The 25624-nt window shown below is 35.0% G+C and overlaps 1 protein-coding gene across 2 annotated transcripts in view; it reads right to left on the bottom strand.

Annotated features, from left to right (window-relative positions):
* Positions 1-25624, bottom strand: part of LOC129219360 (DNA damage-regulated autophagy modulator protein 1-like) — a 50888-nt gene that overhangs the window by 3785 nt on the left and 21479 nt on the right. The window contains exons 5-7 of one of the 2 annotated variants that reach the window (XM_054853734.1): positions 14396-14555; positions 14205-14296; positions 152-859 (exon numbers count right to left, since the gene is read on the bottom strand). In XM_054853734.1, the coding sequence (XP_054709709.1) occupies positions 824-859; positions 14205-14296; positions 14396-14555 (288 nt within the window). In that variant the 3' untranslated portion in view covers positions 152-823. Of the gene's footprint in view, positions 1-151; positions 860-14204; positions 14297-14395; positions 14556-25624 lie in introns of those variants that run through there. The other variant, XM_054853733.1, reaches the window with a different exon arrangement.

Raw genomic sequence — 25624 nt, 5'->3', positions numbered from 1 at the left:
CAACGTGGAATTACTTACATCAATTAATTAAGCTTTGTTTTACAGAAAAATAGTTTTAAGTGTCGTTATGTCACGTGCGAAAATGTGCCCCGTGACCGGGGCAAGTTTTCGCATACCTTATTAATAGACGGGCAAGTTTTCGCATGCACTTATATCAATATAATTTAGGAAATCAAAAAAAATATTTTCAAGGTAGGTTATTTATTGATTTTCAGTAAATATACATTGAAAAAAAACTCATCACCAACTTGGCTACTTAATAATTTTAATACATGTAGAACTGTTAAAAACACTAATCGTCATTGTCACTGTCACAATTAATGCAACATAGGGTTAAGAACATAGGGTTTTCTTTGATGCAAGACTCGTGGGCCCATCTTTTGCAACGAGTGCACTTTACCCATATCTCTTTAGCCTTAGATTTACTGTACAATTATATGCATAAATGCAAGCACAGTCTTCTTCCTCTTCATCACTTGATTCTTCATTTTCTTCGGCCTTGTTAGGTTTTCCAATTTGTCTCTTAAATAAACTCTTTTTTACATTTTTCTTATCTTTCTTTTTAATCTCATTTTTCATTTGTTTTCTCTGCTTAGCTTGTTGCTGCTCTAGTCTAAGCTGCTCTTTGACCGGAGTGTCGGTCAAAATGGCTGACTTTCTCTTTTTTCTTCCTTTGCCAGTCTGTTTTCTCGGGCCCGCTTTTTCCAAAGGTCTCACTTCTTCTGGGGTACACTTTGACTACACTGCTACACTTTTCATACTTCTTCCTTCTTTTACTTTGTTGACAGCTTCTACCATAGTCTCTATGGTGTACTTGCCTCTTTCAGACTTCTTTTTGTAGTGTCGTACCACGACAAATCTGAAAACCCAACACACAGATCAATATCAAGTCATAAAATAATCAAATCATTCTGTGAACATATCAGTTTAATGCTATTTTTATAAACACTTAGGCCTATTTTGTTTTAACATGCATCTTTCATGAATGATTAAGATTGTGATTTATTTTTTGTCTGTATTTTGTTTAAAAATATAAGTTGTCAAATAAGAAGCTTACCTTTTAATGTGTATTTAACTATTTATGCTTCATTTAAGAGTAAATAATGTAATAAATATCGATAAATAGTAGCGATCGAAGGGGGCGGGGCATATTTTCGATGCGATGGGGCACGTTTTCGATGCGAAAATGTGCTCCGCTTGGTGTTCGAAAACGTGCCCCGTCCCCATGTTTTTCCTTAAACTTCACGCAGACGGTCAAAAAAAGAATTTTATGGACAAACTATCACATCACAGGTAGCTCCTAAAAATGCTCTTTCGAAATATTATAACGGACAAAAACTTAACTTAAGACGTATATGTTTGTTTTTAGTTTAAATGAGGTCATCAAAATTTACTTACCTGTATAAAAACAAGTGAAACTGACGTTACGCAGCGATGTGAACAGCCATCCAACTGAAACTCTCGTAGTTGTCGTCTAGTGGCAGAGCCTTTCAAATAGTCTGGTCGGTGCTTCGCTCTACCGGCTCGTTAACGAGTTAAAGTCAAATCGAAAACGTGCCCCGCGCAAAAACCTGTCCCGGTCTCCCCTAATTGAATTCTGATCAGCGGACGATGGGAAAGAGATAGAGAAATGAACTGCTTTTTTCTGACACGTGACTATAAGTTTTAAAATGGGTTATTTCAATAAAATTTGTTCAGTAAAGCAGGATTATTAATGGATAATTTTCTGTTAAGCTTTAATAACTAAAAGTAGTATTATTTATTCCATTAAAATTTATAAAAGTCGAAACATTTCAAAAAAAAAAGAGAAAGTTGAACGCAGTAGCTCCGATAGGACTCATAATGTCAAAATATTGACTGTAAAGCATACCTGATTAGTAGGCATTCAGGGGCTACTCGATAAGAGGTCACTGTGAACTTTCATAAACTTTCCTTTCCCAGAAAATTTTGTCTGACGAGTCTTCAAATTTCGAGTAGTTTTTTGCGAAATATTGCATTAAAAAGATATTCTCATTAGATGTAGTGATGTGGGTAATTAGGAATTTCATTCGGAAAATCGAGAAGTAACCCCATCTGAATAGTATAAAATCGGGAAGCCTCTGCATGTATTACACTAAACAGAATGATACTTACCTGTCACGGTCTTTTGATATTTTGAAGATGGTTCCGTGGATGTTGATGATGATTCAGTTGTTAAAAATTGCTCAGGTTCATTTGATGTAGAAGGTTTGCTACATTTTCCCGTTTCAAGCCACCTCTTCATAGCCGCAATCGAATATGTAAAAAAACGTATTTTTACCAAAATAGGAGCGCTCTTCAGGTCACCTCCTCTCAAGAAGACCAAAAGAACACATGAAATTATCTTTATTTTTGTCGGAACGTCCTTTTATTTTTGTCTTTTTTTTCTGGTCATCTTGCGCTTCTTTTTTTGTTGGTCAGTCGGAAGTGACATCACAGGATCCAACGTTATGCTGGCTTACGATTTGCTTTTGAAATTGTACGTTAATTTTTAGACTCCTCCTCTTTTTTTTCTGTAACGTAACGCTTTTTTGGTCAAATTTGAGATGCCGCAAACACATTTGAGAAACCGCGCTTCGGTAAGTTACTTTGAAGCCACGTGTTGAATAATGTCAAACACATGACACGTCTCCATTCCCTTTCTACCCCAAACTTAACCTTTGACCAGCTAAGTGGTCTTCTAAATTTTTGTGCATCCTTTGGCCAGGGCAAAAAACCGCCAAAGAGGTCTGGTGTCTCATTTTGTTTGGGTAACATCGGGGTCGCTATAAATTGAATCGAAGCGGCGAAACAAACACTGCAAAATTCGAAACAGAAACCTGGAAGCGACGAGAAAAGAGATAAGAAAGAAAGGGGGGGGGGGGGGAACTCAGATCCCCGTCTGACTTCTGTTGACTTATTAGCACGAGAGTCGTAAAAAAAGAGGGGGGGGGGGTGTCCATATACGCTGGAGACTCGACTATGGATGGTTGACATTGCACTCGGGAGAAGGTGTCCCCTTTCTAGCATCCTCCACTGAAGCTAGTGTGCGCAGAGAGCAGAGCAATGGTTTGTCAATGGAGTTCACTTTCCGACTTTCCGTTCACTATACACATCACCTATTTTTTTTTTTTTAGTTTATTTTTTTTCGATGTTCATTTCGCTTTATTTGATATGAATTAAACATGGTAAAGTATGTATTATGCAACTGTTTAAAGTCTTCAAAGCAAAAATAATTTCCCCAAAATAATAAATTTCATCTTGACAATTATCGAGAGGTCCGATTTTCAAATATTGAGGGGGTCCGGTCCACAAATATTGGGGGGGGGGTCCAGACCCATTGGACCCCCCCCGGCCACGACGCTTCACGTTGGCAGCACTGAGATTCTTGTCGATGTTGAATTTCGAAATGGGTCGTCGTATCATGCGTAAGGGAGGCAAGGCACTCAGATTGTAGTCCTCATCAAAATAAACCTGTGCAATTAAGCAAGAAAGAAAAAAGAATGGGTCGTCTTTTTACTCACTTTTTTAAGTACATATGTTCAAATTAAAGTTCTAAAAAGTTTAAAATGTTGAACTGTCGTTTTTTTGGAATTGAATAGAAATTTGCTCTCCCAAATAACCAAACTATTTCTGTAGTGAATTGATTTTTTTTTTTTTTTTGGTGCGGAACTTAGACTATCGAAAAAACTTGAACACTTGACACAACTTGAACAAGTACAATTTGAATTATCGAAAGACTTGGACACTTGCAAGATTTGGATTATCGAAAAAATTGAATTCTTGGTCAATTTGAACTCGTAGACAATTTGGATACCTAAACAACTTTGGATAATTGAACCTTCTGAGAAAGCGGTAAGTTAAAATACCCACTTTTACGTTATTTGATATTTGAAATCGTTTTTCGCCATTTTGTATGGACTAAAAGCATTGAAAGCGGTACAAAAACCACATCAAACACTAGCTACACGCATTTGTAATTAAATATAAAAAAAAAACTTAATAATACAAGTACATTTAATTGAAGACTTTGAGGATTTGAAATTTCCGTTAGATGATAAACTACTCTTAAAAGACGTAAATGAGCAAATTTTCCCTTTAACATATGAAAAAGACATTGAGAATGAAATTTTCGGATGTGTAGAATGTAGTGATAGAATGCTTACATTAAAATTGAAAATTGATCGAAAATTTTTTAAATTAAACAACGATAGCACATCTGGTAATCGAAATGTTTCGGTGTTTGAAAGTTTAAATTTAATCAACACTGTGTGCACTTGCCGAAACTTCGCATAGATAAAAATGACGGCGAAAGAGATAAATATTTAAACTTCTGGAGTCAGTTTGAAAATGCAGTTCATAAAAATTCAATTCGCTAACATATGTTGACCGATTTTCGCGTTTAAAATCGCTACTTGGTGGTTCGGCTGCAAATGCAGCGGGTTAGCGTTGACAGCGGAAAACTATAAGATTGCGATTGAAATGCTTCAGTCTCGTTTTGGAAGACATTCAGATTTTGTTCAAGCTCACACATTTGAATAATTTGTTAAATATTCAATATGTAAAAAAACCTAGGAAAATTTACATGCATTACGTACTCTTTATGACAAATGTATTGTTGAAATTAGAAGTTTAGAATCGCTTAATGTTGCTACTGACACATATAGTACACTAGCTGTACCCGCATGGCGATGCCCGTGCTAAGAATTTAAAGGAAGTCCGTTAAATAAAAAAATCCACTCTCCTCCCCCTGTGAAACGTCCGGTGGAAGTGACCGCACTGCAGAAACCACCCCAATTAGCGAGCGGAACGAACTCTGGCCGATAAGCAATTGCGATTAAAAATCACGGTACATCTAGGACAAAAAAGGAAATCCCGTATCTCGTACGAAAAAGGATTCAACTTCCCAGCAGAAAAAGAACACAATTAAAAAAACTCGGTACATCTAGGACAAAAAGGAAATCCCGCGCCCCGTATGAAAAATTTAAGTATAGAAAAGCTATCATCTGAAAAAAGGAAAAAAGAAAAAAAAACCTGTAGACTTAAAAAAAAAAAAAAAATACATCCCTTCCCCCCGTCTGATGTGAAATAATCAGTAATCATATTTTTTAACTAAAATGCGTGAACACCCTTTGAAAACCTAAATGCAATCCTTTGAAATATAAAATACTTTGAAAAATAAACAAATAATCCTAAACTACATTGTTTATAGCCAAATTCGCCAAGCGACTTTCAAATTAAAAAGAAAATCAATTAACATCCGCACAACGAATTTAACAAATATGACAACAGCGCAATAACCAAATCAAGAATTCACCGGTCCTACTATTCGAACGCAACCGTAAACATCATCTTGATCGGAAAGGAAAGCTCTTTCCAACGACATATAATGTTAGGGGGTGGCTGTTGATTTTTTTACCGTCTAGTTAGGCAAAAAACGTGAAATTTCAGCTTAATTAGTTAATTATGAAAAAACTAATTAGAAATTTTAAATTCGTGCTTTGAGGTGCAGACCCCCGGGGTACGTTCGAATTTTATGCCAAGTTTCAGGGCTGTAGGTGCTATGTGGTCTTCTAGCCATCGGGTACAAACAAACAAAGAAACACCGTCACCTTTATATACATAGATTTCTTTGCCCCTTGATCTTAAAAGCTCTTTCGTCTGATTTAACCCCCAGATTTAAGCGCGAACAATCTCAAAAGACAAATTTTAGCGTTCAAGAGCTAATGGAATTTATCAGAGTAGAAATTGAGACTAAAGAACTAGTTTACGCAATACAAAAAGCGGGAAACAAATTTCCTCAAGGTCAAAATATTCCAAATTTAGAACGGAATAAATTCGTCTTTGATTAATCGAAGAATTATGTAAAAAAAATTCATAATAGAGAGATATATTACAAACACTCCTTCTATAGTTGAACTCTTGACGCCTCTCGATAAATGATGTATGTTTTGTTAAAATTCCAGATCGTGATAGTAAAAGTTGTTGATCTTTAACTTTTGACGAAAAAAGGGCAATTTTGAAAAGCATCGGAAGGTGTTCTATTTGCTTGCAATTATTTCATAAAATGATAGACTGCCCTAAAAGTGATAAATCGTGCAAGTTTTGTACACAGCAAAGAAACTGTTTCACTTTATGTTATATAAAAGAAAATTTTAAGAATAAAGTACATGTTAATCCTAATGAAGGTAAAACTTTGTTTCAAATCCTATCATAGAGAGTCAAAATAAAATTTTACTTCAAACTGCACCCTTGGAACGGGGTAAGGATACACTGTTAAAACCAGGGGTTCCAGACGAGTGAAAATATTCCCTCTAAGGTGAAAGCATAGTGCCTGAAGGTGCAACACAGGCTAGAAAATAGAGCAGAGGAGCCAGAACATCATGCAATCGCAGAAAGACTCATTGCGCATGCGCTTTTTGCCTTAGACATACATTCAACCACCTCAATATGGCGGACAAATGATGATTGCGTTTGTGTGTCTTTCACATTGAATGAAGTACACTATTGGATTAAAACCCAACTTTTCTAGGATTAATTATCCGAAATTACAAGTAAGTACAGCTTTTGATCACTTTGTAGCTTTTAGGGCTTTCAAACATAGTTAAGTGTTTAAAAGTGCATTTATTGCTTTTCAGTAACCGTTAGTCTTCTAGTTCCCGTTTACCGTTACTATCGTGAAATTTCCATCTTTCAAAACGCTACTAAAAATATGTCATTATTTTCTTGATTACTCGATAAACAGCTTTTATTAGTCACCAAAAGAACCTTAATAAAAATGTTTCTTGTGCTTCGTAGATTATAACATAAAGCTAGCGAAAAAAAAAATCTCTCTCAGTCTAGCTCTTTTTTTCTTTTTTTTGCTTTTTCATTCAAGTGTTAGAATCATTTCCTGTTAGCGGTCCTCGAAAGCGTTAGAACTTTCTTTTGGTTTTTTATTTAACTGTTGAAAAACTTTATGAGCATTTTCTTTTGTTACTCTTGATTAACGTTTATGAAACGATTTTGTTTTTCCGTAATTGTAATATCCCTGAATATTTTTGGCTCATCATTTAAATAATCCATAAGTACAGCTATGCTTCATTTTCGGAATACGTCAAGTTTTAGCAAATGTATAATTTCTCACATGTTTTAAATAATTACCCGTTTTTAAATTATAACGTATTTGTGACAGATCTTTGATACAAGTGAAGGGGTAGATATTTATTGTTTTATTAATTTTTAACATTACTTTTTGTAAAAAAAAAAAAAAAAACATCAGAACCCTGAATTTTTTCACATGTTTTTTAACGACCCCAGAGTTATTATTCATATTATTAATTTTATGATTCTTTAAGAAAACGATAAAGATTTCACCGGTCCGCAAAGTTTTTCATTTGCTTTTACCGCGCCCGTGGGTCAAAAGAGGTTGAGAAACACTGAGTTAGAGCACGATCAGATGAATTAACGCTATGAGCACTTCTTAACTATGTTGAAAACTCTGAAATATGATCAAATGCTGTAATTACATGTTTTAATCATTTCCAATACCGAGTTCAATGTGAAAAATGTCCAAAACGTAGAATATCATAAATCAAAACAAAACTAAAAAAAAAAGTACACAACTGTATTCAAAAACGCACACAATACGGGGGAGGGGGGGAATAGGATCTATAGTAAGGGTGCCATTTCTCTCTCCGAAGGATCCTTTTTTTCACTCCGGCTGTCTAGTTTTTAAAAGGTGCCTGTTTTTCACCCTATTTAGAGGTGCGATTTTGGCTCCGTATTGGGTGCCGCTGGTGAACAAGCGTTTCTCCCATGAAAGGTGCGGAATGCATCCTGTAGTTTTAACAGTGTACCGAAAAGGTGTTACATTACCTTCTCGACACGGGAAGTGAAAAGGCTTTTATCCGGAAACATATTTCTAGATCCTTGAAGTTACATACATTAGGAAATGAAGAGTTGTTACTTTAACCACATGTTCTTATTAATTTTATTCCATTGTTTTGATTTGATCTCGTAGTTAAAATCAAAAGGTGGGAGAATGTCACGAGCACTAGATAGTTTTCTACTGAGGTTCCTACAAAAGGGCGTTGCTGTATTGAATCGCGGCTATTCGAATTTTCGTCTGCCGTCGATGTTGAATTTCGAAATGTATGGTCTTTTTACTAACAGTTAGCATTATAGCTACTGTTTACTTTTTTGTGCCATTATAAGGTTAAAAATATAGAATTCTGATATTCTCAACCTCTACATGTAAAGGGTGATCAAATAGCTCTTAAATAGTTTATGAATCGTCTTTTTAGTTTTTTGTTTTATTTATTCTGCTGCAAAAGGTAGAAAATACGTTGATATCTTGAACGGTCTGAAAGTAGGCTGACCCCCCCCCCCCCCCTCAGCGCCCTTAATTTTCAATATTATGTTAGTTATGGTTGACTGCTTGTTATACATAGTTACTTTTTAACCGACTTCAAAAAGGAGGCGGTTATCAGTTCATACCGTATGTATGTTTTTTTTTTTTTTTGTTTGTCCACTCATAGCGTCCCACCTAGTGAACCGATTTTGATGATTCTTTTTTTAATGGATAGAGGATGGCTCAACTTAGGTCCCATTACTTTGTTTGACCATATTTGTTCTTTAGAAAAAAAGTTATGGGCAAAAAACAGTAAATTTCCCTATTAAATAATTAAAATGATATTGTAGCGAAGTTCGCACTTTTCATCCGTGGATAACGGTGACTCAGTGGTAGAATTCTCGTCTCCCACACGAGCGACCCGGGTTCAAATCCCGACTAGGACAAAGTGAATTTTACAAAAATTTCGTTTCTACTGTTTCCCGTATTTTCTCGAATGTTCTATTAATTTCTGTATCTTTTCAAGTTTGGAAAGTTCCAGCACTTTTTCAAGTTGTATATAAGGAGATGTATCGTTCATTCGTGGTTCTGAATAAAGATCTCGAGTTGAGACTAACGAGTATTCGCTTCATTTCGCTTTCAAAGTGTCTTCGCTATCTTCATCTACGCGACAATATGAAACTCATTGTTATAAAAGTTTGGTGCCATATAACTGTAACATTAATAGTAATTGTAATGATAATTTTGAATAAAGGCTTTTCTAAAGCAATACAGTGATATAGAGCCGCACTTCTTACTAGGTAACTTCTTACTTTTACTGAAATATCTACATTTACACTAAAAAGAATGAAATAAAAAAAATTTTGAAAAAAAAAAATAGAACCGACTTCAAAATTGCTCTAAAAAGTGAAAAATAATTTTATTCTTTAAACACCATCGATAATACTTTTAAACATAATTTTTAAAGTTGGCGCAAAAACAAAAAGTAAAATCCATTGTAACCATGCTTCGTTCATATTTTTATCAAAAAATCATCCAAACTTAGGAACGGAACATTTATATCGTTACTCAATTATGCTGTCATCAATGCGTAATGCATGTGGTAGTGAAGAAACTGGACGTGGTTAAATTTATACTTGTAGTTGAGTTATGGCTGTGAATGATTTCATCGATCGTTTTTGCGCCAACTTCAAAAATTATGTTTAAAAGTATTATCGATGGTGTTTAAAGAATAAAATTATTTTTCACTTTTTAGAGCAATTTTGAAGTCGGTTCTATTTTTTTTTTTTAAATTTTTTTTATAAGTCTTAAAATCATAATCATAGATAGAACATCATCCATGTCGTAGCACAGCTGAATTTTACGCCATGTTCTCGTAGATGTTTTGTGGAGTTCAGTGGCACTGTAAGGGAGGGGGAGGTTCTGGGGTCAAATTCCCTTTGGTTTTAACGCATGTTGCCAATCCAAATAAGGTAGTTTATATGCATATAAGGGTAATAATCATGACCAAAAACAGTCCTCCTAGAAGGTAATTTCTGGTTGCGCTACTGGCTTTGATTCGGGGAACATGGCTCAGCATTCAGCTGTGTTACGATATGGATAGACTTGCCAGACGTCCCGGTTTTCAGACGTCCCAGATAAAATCCCGGTGTCCCGGCCGGTTTACTTCATGTCCCGGAGAAATCCTTATATATTATTTCTGTAGCCTGTTTTTGGTTTCTACGCCAGATTTTCCTCAATTCTTGATCGATTTCTTTGATTTACACCTTATTTTAAAGTTTATGGTGCTGGCTACTGACGAAAAATAGACCCACGGTTTAAAAATTGTTTTTTGAGCCGAAAAACCTGTTTTAAAGAACCAGAATGAGACTTTCGGTTAAACTTATAACTTTAACTTGCACTATGACCGACAGAGCTGAATAGCTTGGTCGGCAGAGCGTTCTCCTCGTAACCAGGAGAATGCGTGTTCGGGCCCACGTCCGGACAATCTGCATCAAAAAATTAGAGAAATATTCGTGCATTACACGAATACTTATTTAAGTGAATAACAAATATGAGGGAATAGAATAAATGAGTAGGAGACGCACTTTGCTGTTATGAAAAATTGATGTGGTTTTGTGCTAAAGTACTTCTGAATTGTACGTTATTTTTTTTTTAGAAGCTTTGGCTCTGGTAAGAAAATTAAAGCATAATGTAAGTGAAAATATAAGTAACAGGTTCAAGATTTCAGACTACAATAGAATTGTTTTTTGTTCAGAAAAAAATAATAAATCGTATATTGAAATATATATTCTTCTGAGTTTTTGACTCTTTGTACAAATAAAATTACTACCTCATTTTGATGGGTAAAATACATATTTTTTTTTTTTTTTGGTGCAAAAAAAAAAGCTTATCACATTTTTACTACATTCGAAAAGCTACTCTTAAAACAGAGCATAGTTAAATTTATTTTGTATTTTAACCGTGCTGTTAAATGATGAACACGTGCTGCCATCTAAGTCATAACGGTTCAAGCAGCCTGTGGTAACAAATTGTAAAAATTTTCAAAAATAAAAACATTTCTCTTCAATATGTTACCTTATATATTATTCCCCTCTCATTTTAAAATTTATCAGGCTGGCTAACGACGAAAAATAGACTTACGGTCGAAAAATCAAGTTTTTGAAAACGCCCCTTGCTGTTTCAAAACCTTGATGCAGCCTGTAGTTCTGATGCATTTTTTTTAAAGCAAAGTTCTAATGCAGTTTTCCAATTTTTTATGTCGCTTTCGGCAAAAAAAAAAAAAGACTGTGTGTGTGTTTATATTTTAATAAAGCTTAAAAGCACTGGACTTAGTTGTTCGGTTAAATTGATAAGTTTTTTTCGGTAGAGCGTTCGGCTATAAACTGTCTGAACTTCGGGCAAGCTTGGGCTGTCCGACATAATATCAAATTTATATTAATATTACGCATTGCATGTACTCATAACATACACACGTAATAAAATAACTGCAGTGGGAATGCTACTTGGTGTTCCGATTCCTTTATGAGGGCTACAGTTATTATTCGGATAAGTTGACTGTTAATCGAAGGATGTTCTTCTTTTTTTAAGCTTTGACTCCATCCAGACCACTAAACATAATGTAAGCATAAAAAAGTATAAGATTTACCTAAAGGGAATCCTTTTTGTGCAGAAAAACATTTTCTTTGTACGCTGAAATGTAGATTTTTCTAATAGCAGTGTTCGACCTTTTATACAAATGAAAAAAATTCTACGCTAAATTAAAACTCCGAGTTTCACCCAAAAAGTACATTTTGTCTACGTTCGAAAAATTAGACTTAAAAAACGGACTCAGTTCAACTGGTTTTGGTTTTGAACTTTAAGTGTTCGATTAAAAGAGAAACATGTGCGTACATTTAAGCCGTAACGATTAAAGCAACCTTCTATGTGAAATAGTTCAATATTCAAAGATAAAAACACTTATTTTCAATCTAAATTTTTACTTTTCTAGAATGTTTATTTCTATCCCTACGTGAGACATTCGTCATTCTTTAATCAAATTCCATGCTTTACGAATAATTTTAAATCGTATGCTGGTTAATGACAAAATATAGAAGCATGATCTTATTATTAGTATTTTTTTTTTTTGGCCAAAAGCTTTTTTGCTGTTTCTTACCACGCATTCCTTCAATGAATAGCTTTCGAAAAGGAAGGCGCAATTGCTAGGTTTGTTGGGGTGTCGGGCTGTTAATCAGAATGGCGCCAGTTCGAATCCGTGCCAATAAATATCTCTTTAATGTTTCTTTTTTTCCTGTCAGATGTTCACATAGGCAGGACTGTATTTGCCACAACCTGTTTTTTTCACATGCACAATTATTGCTTTTTCACGAGTCATTACTCAGCCACTTTTAATGATATTTAAGTTTGCATTGAAAATATGTACGACCAAAAGGTGAGCGATGATCAAATTATCACAACGTTGTATTTAACGAAGTTTTGTTACTGATGTCTTTAAATTACATACCTTCTCTTCTGCGCTTACTTTTTTCGGTTCTTCTTCATAATGTTCTTTCTTTGAAATTTTTAAAGAGCGAAATGCCTTATGAAACGATTCGAAGCTCAGTGCGGAGTTCCGCACGGGTCGACTAGTAAATTTTATTACAAATGACCATTAAGGTCTAAAAATAATTAACGTTGAAGGATTGTTTAGGATAATTACTTCATCATTTGTAACATTGTCATGAATACCAGATTAGCTTGACAGGATTTTTATAACAAGGTTAAAACCAAAAAAGACTGTCTAAAAAAAGTCCTATAAAATGAAAAGTATATCTAAATATTGTTGAATTTTTTTATTCCCCATTCAAAGTGTTTTTTCTAACTGAAAAATTCTGTAAATATTTACATCTAAGAAGTGAAATGTTCAAGTTTTATCTGCTTTTGTCGTTTTTTATTACACCTGTTTTAGGTTCATAATTAGCATAGAAAATAAACGGAACAATAAAACACACTAAAAAGCAGATACAAGTGTGTACCTTTTTGAGTAATACGACGATGGGGGGGGGGGGCATTCTGATGTCCCAGTCGCGAATTTCAGAAATCTGGCAAGCATAGATATGGATGATGTTCTGCCAATGTTTATGATTTCAAAATATCTGTGTGTAACAAGCATTCAAAAATAACTATCATAATGTTGAAAATGAGGCGGGGGGACTCGCTCACTTTTATACCACTTTGCACAAGCAAAATGAAAAATATTTTGTTTACATTTTCAATACATCTAAAACTGACACACTAAATATTAGTGTAGGTCATAGTTTGATTTTAGCAATGACATCGTCAATAGCAGATTGAAATTTAAACTTTTATTTCAATTGAAAGAATACAAAATTCTGTTTACAAATATTGAATACGCATGCTGTTTTTTCTTCATGTTGCTTCATTAAAATGTTATTTTATGTTTTACTAATCATTAGTTTATGACAAAACGTATGGGGAGAATACAATTTCGATTTAGAATGTTGAAAAACACGCATTAGTTCCCAATTTATTTTTTTCAAATGAATGCTTTTATTTCAGCAACATTAGTAATTGTTAAGAAAACAAATCAATAAATCGTTAAGATAAAATAAGCCACAAAAAATAGCAGTCGTTTGATAAATGAAGAATGAAATTAAATAAACTTAAAATTCTTACCACAAGTATAGCAAATAGTTTTCACATTCATAAGTAAACGGTAAAAACTAAGCATCTGATACTATCTAATTAGATCGAAAAAATTCGCTGCTGATTCATCAATATTAGAATTTTTGGGGGCATCTGAAATAACACAACAGCACAGCGGAACTCCGAACGTAAATTTTTGGGAGAGCGGAAATTCTCAAGTTAATGAACGAAAGTCCAAACATTGCCGAAAGATGAAATACGGTTATGCACACATAAGTACATCTAATGAAAAGGGACACTCGAGCATTTAAAAATTGCAACATTGCAATTAATGTCCCCAAATTTGTAGAATTGTCAGACGAAGTTTGGCGAAAAAGGATTTTTGGGAGGTCACAGTGACCTTTCATCATCAGCAGCATGACGCCCCTGCAGCAGCACGACTTCTTCAGATCAGAGATATGCTTCAGCAGTACATAATATTTTGCAATTTAAAAGGAAAATGAAAAGGTGCCTCAAGACCTTTTTCTTACAAAAATAAATCAAATTAATCTTTAAAAGGTCATGTTCTATAAGTATTTGTGTTTATACACATGCTGTTTTGATCAAATAATTATTATTGAATCTGTAATATACTAGTTTTATAAATTACCGACAGAGATGTTTAGGCAACTTATGCAAGTAATTTTTTCTGCAAGGTTAAAGCAGTAACTGTTTAAATGTGTTTACTTACTTTTGATGGAAGAATATAAAGACCGTTTTTCGCAATATTTTCATTTCCTGTGCACAATTCTTCAACCGCTAAGCACACAAGAGAACAAACACCTGCATAAAATGTAGTCAGATTTAATTGATAATAATGTAATATTATTTTAATCATAATTAAATAAACAATGCAAATCATTCAGAATATTAAACAAGCACCTATCAAAGCAACGGGAGCTACAAAAATTGCTAATTTCCATCGATGATTATTGCCATCATTTGTAATCCAACTTTTAATACCCTGCAGTATAACGAAGACGACAGAGCTTGCTAGCATCAGCAAAGCACCAATCATGTGCTCGCACAGTACACAAAATATCTGCAAAAAAAAAAAAAAAATTATAAGTGACTTTAACAAATACAACATCATTAGGAAGATTCCACGAAAAAGTCAACCCGTTGTCCTGCACGTGATGGTTCATATATTTCAGTAAAAAGTAATAATTTTAATGTGTACACTGTTAAAACTACAGGTTGCGTTTGGCACCTTTCAGGGGTAAAACGCTTGTTCACCAGCGGCACCCAATACGGAGCCGAAATCGCACCTTTTACAAGGGTGAAAAATGGGCACCTTTAAAAAGACAGACAGCAGGGGTGAAAAGAAGGAACCTTCGGAGAGATAAATGGCACCCTTACTGATTTCTACAGTAGATCCTCTTCCCCCCTCCCCCGTATTGTGTGCGTTTTTTGAATATTATTGTGTTTATTGTTTGGGTTTATGATATACAAAGTCTTGGTACGTTTTTCACATTGAATTGATTTTGGATTAAAACTTGTCATTTAAGGCTTTTGATTACATTTCAGACTTTCCAACATAATTTAGAAGTGTTCATGACTTTAATTCCTCTATCCGAGTTCTAACCCTTGGATTGTTTTAAAAAATATTGACATTTACTACAGCATGGTACCAAAAATTAAGAGTGATCGAACGATGGAAAGAGCAGCACGGGTTTTTGAACAACTTTATTGGAAAGACAAAACATCTACACTGAAGGTTACATCAATGTTGCTAGTTACGCGCGTGCGCAATGTTGCGTAGTTGCGCACTCTGGTGGTGGGTTGAATGAATTTAGGGCTGAACATGCCGCCCACCTTGAAATATTATTTCAACATATGCAAACAATAACAATTGGATATTTGAAACATTGATTAGAGCAAATGAATTACTTACATTGAATAAATTGTTTACAGTAAATACTAGATGATGATACATATAACTTGATAACAAATATTGACAAAGATACATAAATAGAACGAATATACATGCATACAATATGGATTAAAAGTATGCTTTAATTAGTGTTTAGATAGGTAAGAGACATAATTTTGTGATGTTTCTCTTGAATACACCATCTGATGTTTTCACAGTGACTACCCTAACCATATTGTCACTGCCAGGGTGTAACTGAGTCACTCGGCACATTTTCCATTTAGTAGGAGGCAAATTGTCTTCTTTCAAAAGACACAGATCATTTATTTGAAGATTTTTTTTTGGTAATAACCATTTTGGCCTCTGTTGTAATCTACATAAATATTCCTTATGCCATCGTTTCCAAAATTGTTGAACCATTTTCTGAATAATTTGCCACCTGGTTAAATGCGAAATGTTGGAGTCAATATAACTTGGTTCAGGAATACTTACTAGTGGTCTACCAATAATGAAATGACCAGGCGTTAATGCTGACAGGTCATTGGGATCACTAGACAAAGCTGTTAATGGTCTAGAATTAAGACAAGCTTCAATTTGGGCTAAAAGTGTTTCAAATTCTTCATAGGTTAATTTTATATCCCCAACAACACGTTTTAAATGAAATTTTGTAGATTTTATGCCTGCCTCCCAGAGACCACCCATGTGTGGAGCTCCTGGAACATTTAAATGCCAATTAATACCCTTTTCAGATAAAAAATTATTAATATTTTCATTGTAACTCTTAGTCTTAGCGAGCTTTTCAAATTCCATGAGTTTACGTTTTGCGCCAATAAAGTTAGAACCACAATCACTATATATGTCACTGCATTTCCCTCTGCGAGAAATAAAACGTTTCAGAGCTGCAATGAACGCGTCTGCTGAAAGATCAGTAACTAACTCTAAGTGAATAGCTCTAGTGATAAAACAAACAAAAAGAGCAATGTATGTCTTGAATGTTTTAGAGCCTCGTCCTTTAGCTGCTTTGATTTGGAACGGGCCTGCATAATCTACACCACAACGAGAAAATGTAGGAGCAGGAGAAATGCGTGTGGGTGGCAAATCACTCATCATTTGATTGGTTACAGTTGCTCGAATTCTGCAACATTTAACACACTTTCTTATAAAATGCCTAATGATATCCTTAGCACCAATAATCCAGAACTGTTCTTGAATACATGATAGTAAAAGTTGTGTACCAGCATGCAATAGATTTAGATGATAGTGTTTAATAATGAGATCAGTTAAAATATGTTTCTTTGGAAGTAAGATGGGATGTTTTTGGCTGTATGCGACGTTTGCATGTCGCAAGCGGCCGCCCACCCTCAAAATTCCTGAAGCATCGAGATAAGGATTGAGAGCTAAAATTTTGCTTCTACAAGATAAAGTTTGATTTTTGTTAAGTGCATTGATCTCATTAATAAACTCTGAATTTTGTACAAGTTTAATTAAAACACACATAGCATTATTAATTTCTATTGTCTTTAAAAATCCAGAAATCTTATTACGTGAATTTTTACAGTTGTGAATGAATCTTAAGCAAAGAGCTACAACACGTTTAAGGGTAGAAAGGGATGAATAACGGTTAAACAAAGTATTAACTTCTGATGTATTATTGATTGCAGTTGTTGATTGTATCGTATGCAAACGTTCCTCTGGCACAGGCTCTGGGATTGGAGGTGTTGGTGCACTTACCTGTAGAGGCATAGGTTCATGTAAAAAACTTGGTCCTGTAAACCATGATGAACTCAGTAGCGCTGATGATGACATGCCACGGCTGGCGTGATCAGCTGGGTTTGATTCACTACTTACGAAGAACCACTGGGTCGGTGATGAGAGATTTTGGATTTTAGCCACCCTGTTGGCTACAAAGGTTTTCCACTTGCTTGGATGAGATGCTAACCAAGAAAGAACAATATTAGAGTCTGTATAGAACTGCGTGTGTGCTATGTTGGTATTCAATGCTTTGCAGGCAAAATCCATTAATTTTGTGAGTAATAGAGCACCGCAAAGTTCCAACCTTGGAATGGAAACGGTTTTGAGTGGAGCTACTCTGGTTTTTGATATTACAAGCTGCACATTTGTTTTTTCATTTTCTTCAGTAGAACAGGAGTAAATAACTGCTGCGTACGCTTTTTCCGATGCATCACTGAAGCCGAATAATTTGAGTTCATTGCTATCACCAGTCGACAAAAATCTTGGAATTTTGACATATTTTACAGACATCATGTCTTCTGCAAGTTCTGTCCATTCGCGTGCGATGTCTGGGGGAACGTTTTCATCCCATTGCACTTGATATTTCCACATTTTTTGCATCATGATTTTAGATTTGATTGTGATGGGTGACAACCATCCAAGAGGGTCAAATGTTCTGGCGATGGTTGAAAGAAGTGTTCGTTTTGTCAAAGTACTTTCTAGAGGTGTGGTGTTTACTTTGAACCGGAATGTGTCTGATGCTGGATGCCACAGGACACCTAATGTTTTGACAGTCTCATCACTATCTATGTTCAACGCGGTCTTTGAAGAACGTAAATCTGAATCAATCGAATTTATGAGCTCTTCACTGTTGGATGCCCATTTTCGTAGAATGAAGCCTGCACTTGATAGCATGTGCATCAATTGTTTCTGCAATTCAATAGCTTCTGAGATTGACTTGGCTCCAGACATTAAATCGTCAACGTAGAAGTCCATGATGGCTGCTTTGGAGGCCATTGGAAATTGATCTGCTTCTTCCACTGCCAATTGTTGTAGACATCTAACAGCAAGGTACGGTGCTGAAGCTGTGCCGTATGCTATTCTTGTTAGACGAAAATCTTGAATTGGCTCCAATGATGAATTGCGCCAGACTATTCTCTGAAAGTCTGCGTCTTGTAGGATAATTTGTCTGTACATTTTTTCTATGTCTGCAGTCATCGCTATCTTGTAAGTTCGAAAGCGAAGAAGTAATGTAGTGAGATCACTTTGTAGCTGTGGTCCCACCATTAAATTGTCATTAAGAGATGTACCGCTGGATGATTTTGCAGAACCATCAAAAACAACCCGAAATTTATCTCCGGTTTTATTGGGAACTGCGTGGTGAGGGAGATAAAAGCTGGAAGTTGCCGGAACATCAATTTCGTTGTCTGGAATTAGTTCCATATGCTTTAAGTCCTGATAATCTTGCATGAATTTGTGGTAATGTTTTGAGAGGGATTGATTTTTAACAAACCTACGTTCTATTTGTTGTAGCCTATGCACTGCTATGTCTCGAGATGATCCGAGTTCATTGATTGTTTCACGGAACGGTAGTTTCACCACAAATCTGCCAGTAGAATCACGGGAGAATGTTTGTTTAAAATGCTTTTCACATGCGGTTTCCTCTTCTGTATAAGGATTTGTTTCTGAAATTTCCAGTTTCCAGAACTTGTCTAGCTCATACTCAATGGCATTATACTCGAAACTTGCATGATTGGAAATTAAAGTTTGTGATTTGGAATTTGACTTGCTTTCAGTTTTTCCTAGAATCACCCATCCGAAAATGGATTCTAGAGCGACTAATGATTGTCCTGGGACTTTTGTCTGTCCGCTAAGCATTATTTCATTAAATACATCTGCACCCAGCAGTATGTCTATAGGGCCCGGTTGATGGCAATTTTTGTCTGCCAGTTGTAAGTGTTTGAAATTACTTAAGACGGATGCATCCACTTGATATTGGGGAAGGTCACAAGTTATTTTAGGTATAATGAATGCTTCTGCTGTGACAGTAGCATTTTTGTAAAATAGTGATGTGATTTGTATTTGAACTGAACCTGTAACTTTGCCCACTTTCTGTGAACTCAAGCCATCTACGCTTATGTTTATTCGATTGCGTTTTAATCCCAGAAAATTTACACAACTTTCCCGGATAAATGTGCCTTGACTTGCAGAATCGATCAGCAGTCTGAAAGTGTGTGAAATGCCATTGATGTCTTTGACATAAACAACTGCAGTAGGTAATAGCACACATTGTGTGTTTGGAACAACTGTGCTATTGCTACTAATAGTTGAAAGCATTTCATTTTCTGTTTGTGTTTGAGATTTTGTTTCATTTGTGTTTTTCGCGCACAATAATGTGTTATGTGGCTGAGAACAATTTTTGCAATTTCCCGCTCGACATTTTTCAATTCGATGAGTTTTATTTGATTTCAGACAATTAGCGCATAAGTTATTTCTTTTCACTACGTTCCATTTTTCCTTCAAGGGCAGCTCCAAAAAAGTATTGCACTTAAATAATCCGAAATGAGACTCACTTTTACAGAAAACGCATGTGTTAGCAACCACTTGAGCTGAATGAACTGATTTATGGGTTTTCTGACTTCGAAAGGATCCCCCGCTCTCAAAGTTTGCATTGGATTTCTCCTTTCTGGCCTCCCTTAACGCTAAAGACGCTAAAGCATCTGCTCTACTTAGTGTGAAAGATTTGAACTCATCGAATGAAGGAAATTTTTTCGCATGTTCTAGCGTCCAAACGCGAAGTGTTTCTGAATCTAGTTTTCCTTTTAATAGGAAAATAATAATTGTATCCCAATGCTCTACAGGCTGTTTTAGGATTTTTAATGTATCTATGCATTGTGATGTAGTGTCAATTAATTTCCGTAACCCTGAGGCTGATTCCTGTTATAATATAGGTTGAGAAATTAATTTGTTTAAAGCTGCATTTATGATTTCTGATTCGTTTTCATAACGATCAGTAAGTGCCTTCCACGCCCTTTCATAATTTTCATTTGAAATTTGAATCGATTGTAACAAGGTAGCTGCTTCACCCTTAACAGAAAGTTTAAGATACTGTAATTTTTGACAGTTACTTAATGATTGATTGTTTCCTACACTTGCTAAAAATAAATCACGAAATGAAATCCAAGCAAGATAATTAGAAGTAAACACTGGTAACTCTACACGCGGAAGTTTGAGGCTATTGACATCTGAATTTACTGTGTTTTGAGATATATTTACATTAATGTCGTTAACAGTGTTATCGCTTACACATTTCTTTTGTTCATTTTTTAAAGTGATTTTTAACTCATCTAATTTTGAAAGCAATTCATGCATTTCTTGTTCATATTTATCAAATTCTGTGTCTAAACAAGTTGTTAGAATTTCATCATTTAAAGTATTTATCTCACTATCTAAAGAAATAGCACTATTTTCGAATACTTCTATATCAGACAAAGAAATACCCTTGACTTGCGAATTCTTTACTTGGGTAGTTAATCTAGTTAGCTTACCTTTTGTTATTTTTTTCCTCTTTAAAAGGGGCTCCATGTTAAGGACGTGACCTTCCTCAATGAGTGCGATGCTTGTTTCGTCTTTTGCTTTACTCGTTCAAGAGTGATGAATATGAACTGCTTGTTTTATAACAGTTTGCACGTTGACTGCTACACATCATCCTAAATTTGATTGACTATTGCTGTGGCTCGACGGACCATGATCGAACGATGGAAAGAGCAGCACGGGTTTTTGAACAACTTTATTGGAAAGACAAAACATCTACACTGAAGGTTACATCAATGTTGCTAGTTACGCGCGTGCGCAATGTTGCGTAGTTGCGCACTCTGGTGGTGGGTTGAATGAATTTAGGGCTGAACAAAGAGTGTAGGCATTTTTGGATAATTTACAGGCACAGCCAAAAATATTCAGTTATTTTTACAATCACGGAAAAATCAAATCGTTTCATAAATTGCAGGCGTTTCATAAACGTTCAAAATATTTTAATCAAGAGTAACATATATAGATACGTATATATGGTTCGACAATTGAATATCCTATTTGAACATAAGTAATCTAAAAAAGCACTTTTTTTTCTTTTTTAAATAGGAACTTTTTTGACATTAAAAATCAAAACAAATTTTTAGCATCCTACATAATGAAAAACATTGGAAACAGAAATTAGAAAGGAAAAAAAATAAACGCGTCTAGACACTGCATTCTTTTTTGAAATAACACCAACGAAATATTTTCACGTAATGAGTCATGGCATGAAACACACAGAGAGATTTCTTTTCAAAGCGTTTTTTTTTCTTCCTTTGCTACGTCTACGCAACTATTTTATTGAGAAGATAAAGACGTTTAGAGTAGCTGCTGTAGCAGTTAGTTATATCATTGAATTTTCATCCCGGTTACTTATTAATTATTTCTTATTGCTAACAATAAACATTTTTGGGGAAAATCCGCGAGACCGCTAACGCGACAAGCAAGTTACACTATATATTATTACACATGATAGAAAAGCCATACATTACTATGTTAAAACGGTTAACTATAAACAATAAGTTTTAACTCAGTTTACTTTGTTGAAACACAACTCTGAAAACACTAAAAGCCTGTTGGAAAGCCTTAAATGTTACACCATGATTAAATGCCTGTACTTACGCAAAATTTTGAAGGTTTGTTCCAGAAATGTTGAATTTTAATCCAGTTTCGTTGTCGATTCAAAAATGTGAAAATTTAATGTTCCAACAACTATGTTGCAGCATCGTCTTCCGCCATTAAAGTGGCTAAACTGAACTTATACCGGAACGCACAGCGCATGTGCGAGCTAGAGATCCTAAATATGGAGAGATTGGACAACTTCAGAGCGGCGGCCTTCTTATGTCCAAAATGCTCACTCCCCGTAGACCGTAATGCAACTTCTGTTCCAAATATCACTGTACATTGTATCGGAAAAATTGGAAGCTAGTTATGATATTATGAAATGAAATAAGCAGATCACAAATATATGTTTGTTTTCTACCTTTATGAACAAACTTTTGAGGGGAAAAAAATTTCTTTGTAAGTGCTATGACGATACGAAACGATTGGCACCAGATTGCCAGACTTGGCGCTCACTCCGTTTGATGAAAATACAAGGAGAAGAAAAGTCAGTCTATTCTTCAAAGATTTCATGTCCTATATTCCGTGAGAAATTTAGAAATTCACACAGCACAGCATTTCGAGCTAACAACACTTGGACTAAACATGGCGGACAGCGGCGCGCCGTTGTCCTATCTCTCCGTATATAGGATCTCTAGTGCGCACCTTTTTTTGGAGGAAAAGATTCAGCTATTGGCTATTGCGAGGACTGATGGCCCTTCATTACCTTTTTTCATCCACTGAGGTGCTAAAAGATATCGGAACAATATTTCCTAGCTTCCATGACTCCCTGTGGCTCCGTCTTTGCACTCTAAGGCGGAAAATCGCTCCTATCTGGCACCACTGGTTTATAACAGTGTAATGACAAAAGTTTTTTGCTTAACAAATCATGCATCAGTTTGCAATTTGTTGAGCAGAAAAACTGTGTTCATTAATATTTTAAAGTATTATTTTCGATGAAATGTATGAGGCGTCACGTGCGGGACAATATAGCCGTTTTCCGTGGAATGATCCATCATTACGTTGTTACAATAACAACTTTAAACTTGTTACTAGAGCTTTAATTAAAAAACACAAATACACACCCGCCAGCATATCAATGCCTTTATTTAATTTTTTCAGAGGCATTAGGGAGGTGAAATATGTGCATTGGGCAAATATTCGATAGTATTTCACTTGGATGTTACATCAACCGATTTTCTGTATCGAATCAAGAATTACACACAAGTATTCCTTGAACAGCTCTTTAAACTTGTCAATCATGTGAGTAATCAGGTTCGGGTAAGGTAAGCCGATAGAAATAACTTATGTTGTTCCGTAAACTACTAGAATATCCGAGCTCGAGGAGACAATGCTAAATGCTACGCAATTCAAGGCAAAAATGTACGACTTCCCTTTACGGAGTACCGCAAAGGTGGAATTTCGATTTAGCTCAGACAACACACCGGTAGATGGAAGCACCATTAATCTTAATCAACTGTGTTACGTTCATTAAACACACCTTTATATGTAAAAGTAAAATATATACCTATAGGCTTTCAATAAATTTCACAAATGAGTGTGTTTTGTTTTTCGGTTTAACATATTTTTGATACAGATTTTAAATACAGTAAATATTTCACATCAATGGATGCATTTACAAAAAAAAAAAAAAAAATCACACTAAAAATGTACACAGTTTTTTATGTAAGACCTCTTACCCCCTTTTTTAGATATGCTTCATTTAAATTTAAATAAAAGGGGGGGGGAGGGGTGACCCACTTACCCCTTACAATGGGGTAAGTGGGACACCCAGCCAATTTTTTTTTTTAAATATAACCGTTAAGAATATTTAAAGCATCATTTTAAAATATAATGATGAACTTTTGATTATTAATAATGTCCAAGATAAAATAAGACAATAAATTTAAATTTTTTTGTTTCAAAACTTTAGTAAAAGATTTCAAAAACGAACTACTCTGAACTTACCCCGACCAACCCTACTAAATACATAGACTGTGAGTGATTTTATAAAACTAGGATATCTTTAATTTTGAGAAATTATTGGTGTGTAATTTATTGCTTTGAAGAAGAGATTGATACCAAAAGATACCAGTTTAAAAAACGCAATTTGGTTGTGTTTGGCGATGTCAAACGAAGAGTGGAGGTGGGGAGATCGGGAACTGGCCGGAAACTTTTCGAAACTGAAGTTTTAAAAGTATTAGTAGTTAATATTTGATGTTGGGGAAAAACATGGGGAGGGAGATCTGAGCTTTCCTCGAGAGAAAGTATCGAAATTAAAGTCAAAAATGTTAGTTTGGGCGAGAGGAGGGATTGGTGTCTCCTCGTCACCTTTTTCTCAAAATTGATGTCGATTTTCGGTTATTGTTGGTGACGTAAAAGCAGGGGCGTAACCAAAAAAGATTTCAGGATATTACCAGGAGTGTGCAGAAGGAGGGGATTGTTCCTAACCAATACAACTTCCCAGAAAAAAATCGTGCCTTCGTTTAAGGGGACGGTGGACCTTGAATTCGGCGAAAATTGACTAAAAAATCAAAATTTTGATTTTTGAGTTTTGTTGTACTTCAAACATTTCTCTACCTAACTCAAAAAACCGCTTAGCGATTGGGCATTTTTTACCAAAGTTACGGCTGCTTAAAGTTAGAACACAAAACGATTTGTCATGACATACTCCTGTCCAACTCAGCTGTTCAGATGTAAACAAAGCAGGAAAAGTCAAATTTTAATAATATTTCCTATTATTTTCAATTAAAATATTACTTTATGTTGTCATTTGGCAACGGTTTTACTTAACTGTGACCGTGATTATACTGATTCGATTTGTTTACAAGTGATTAAGTAGTTTTATTTATCTTGATAGTATTTTAGAGTTTTGATCAGTTTCTGCTGTTAAATTCTTTTTAGTTTGACACTTTATTTTTTTTAAAAACAGTCCTTTTCAGGACTAAACTACACAATTAATGTGTTATTAGCCGCTGCTAGTTATTTATTAGGGTTGTTTTTATTTTGAAATCATGCATTGTGTTAACCGACGTTACCGGAAACCTAAAGCAAGACCATCAAAAAAATCTCGTTCTTGTGCTGCAAATATTAGCAAGAGATGGTCAGCTGTCAACAATGATAATTCTGATAATTGTGATATCGTTACCAATGAAAATGTGCCTCGAAGTTCTGCAACAAAGGAAATTTTAAAAGAGGTAAACAAAAATTCTACTAGCGTAAAAAAGCTAAGTCACGAATTTTCCTCTTCTAATGATGTTGATGTCACTGCAAAAGATGATTCTTCCTACATATTTATGAGTGCTGATATGTGGTCACCTTTATTGTGCAATGTAAAATGCGATGAGTGCTTTACCAATTCTTTAGATGTGTCATCAAAAAGCGCATTTGGATATTCGACCAAGATTGAACTTATTTGTAAGACATGTCGTAAAGTGTTTAGTTCGGTGTTTTCCAGTCCTCGTGTAAATGAAACAAAATGCTTTGATGCAAATAAGAAACTTGTAGAAGCATTCCTAAATATTGGAAGGGGGCACGCAGCCTTGGAAGTGTTTTCAATGGCAATTGGGATCAACGCAATAGACAAAAAGACATTTTCAAACTGTTTACGCATGCTATATGACGAAAAGAAGGTTTTCAAAGAAAATATTCTTGAAACTGCGCGTAGTATTGTACGCAAAAAACATGAACTGCTGGACCCTAGTCTCACAAATCAAGAAGTTATCGATATAACTGTTTCTTTTGATGGGACGTGGCAAAAACGTGGACATACATCACTCTATGGTATCGGGATCGTGATCGATATATTGACAGGTCTAGTAATCGACTACGAGATA

This window comes from Uloborus diversus, chromosome 3, assembly GCF_026930045.1.
Source record: "Uloborus diversus isolate 005 chromosome 3, Udiv.v.3.1, whole genome shotgun sequence".
Classification (NCBI taxonomy): Eukaryota; Metazoa; Arthropoda; class Arachnida; order Araneae; family Uloboridae; genus Uloborus; species Uloborus diversus.
This window is presented reverse-complemented; position numbering and strand designations above follow the sequence as displayed.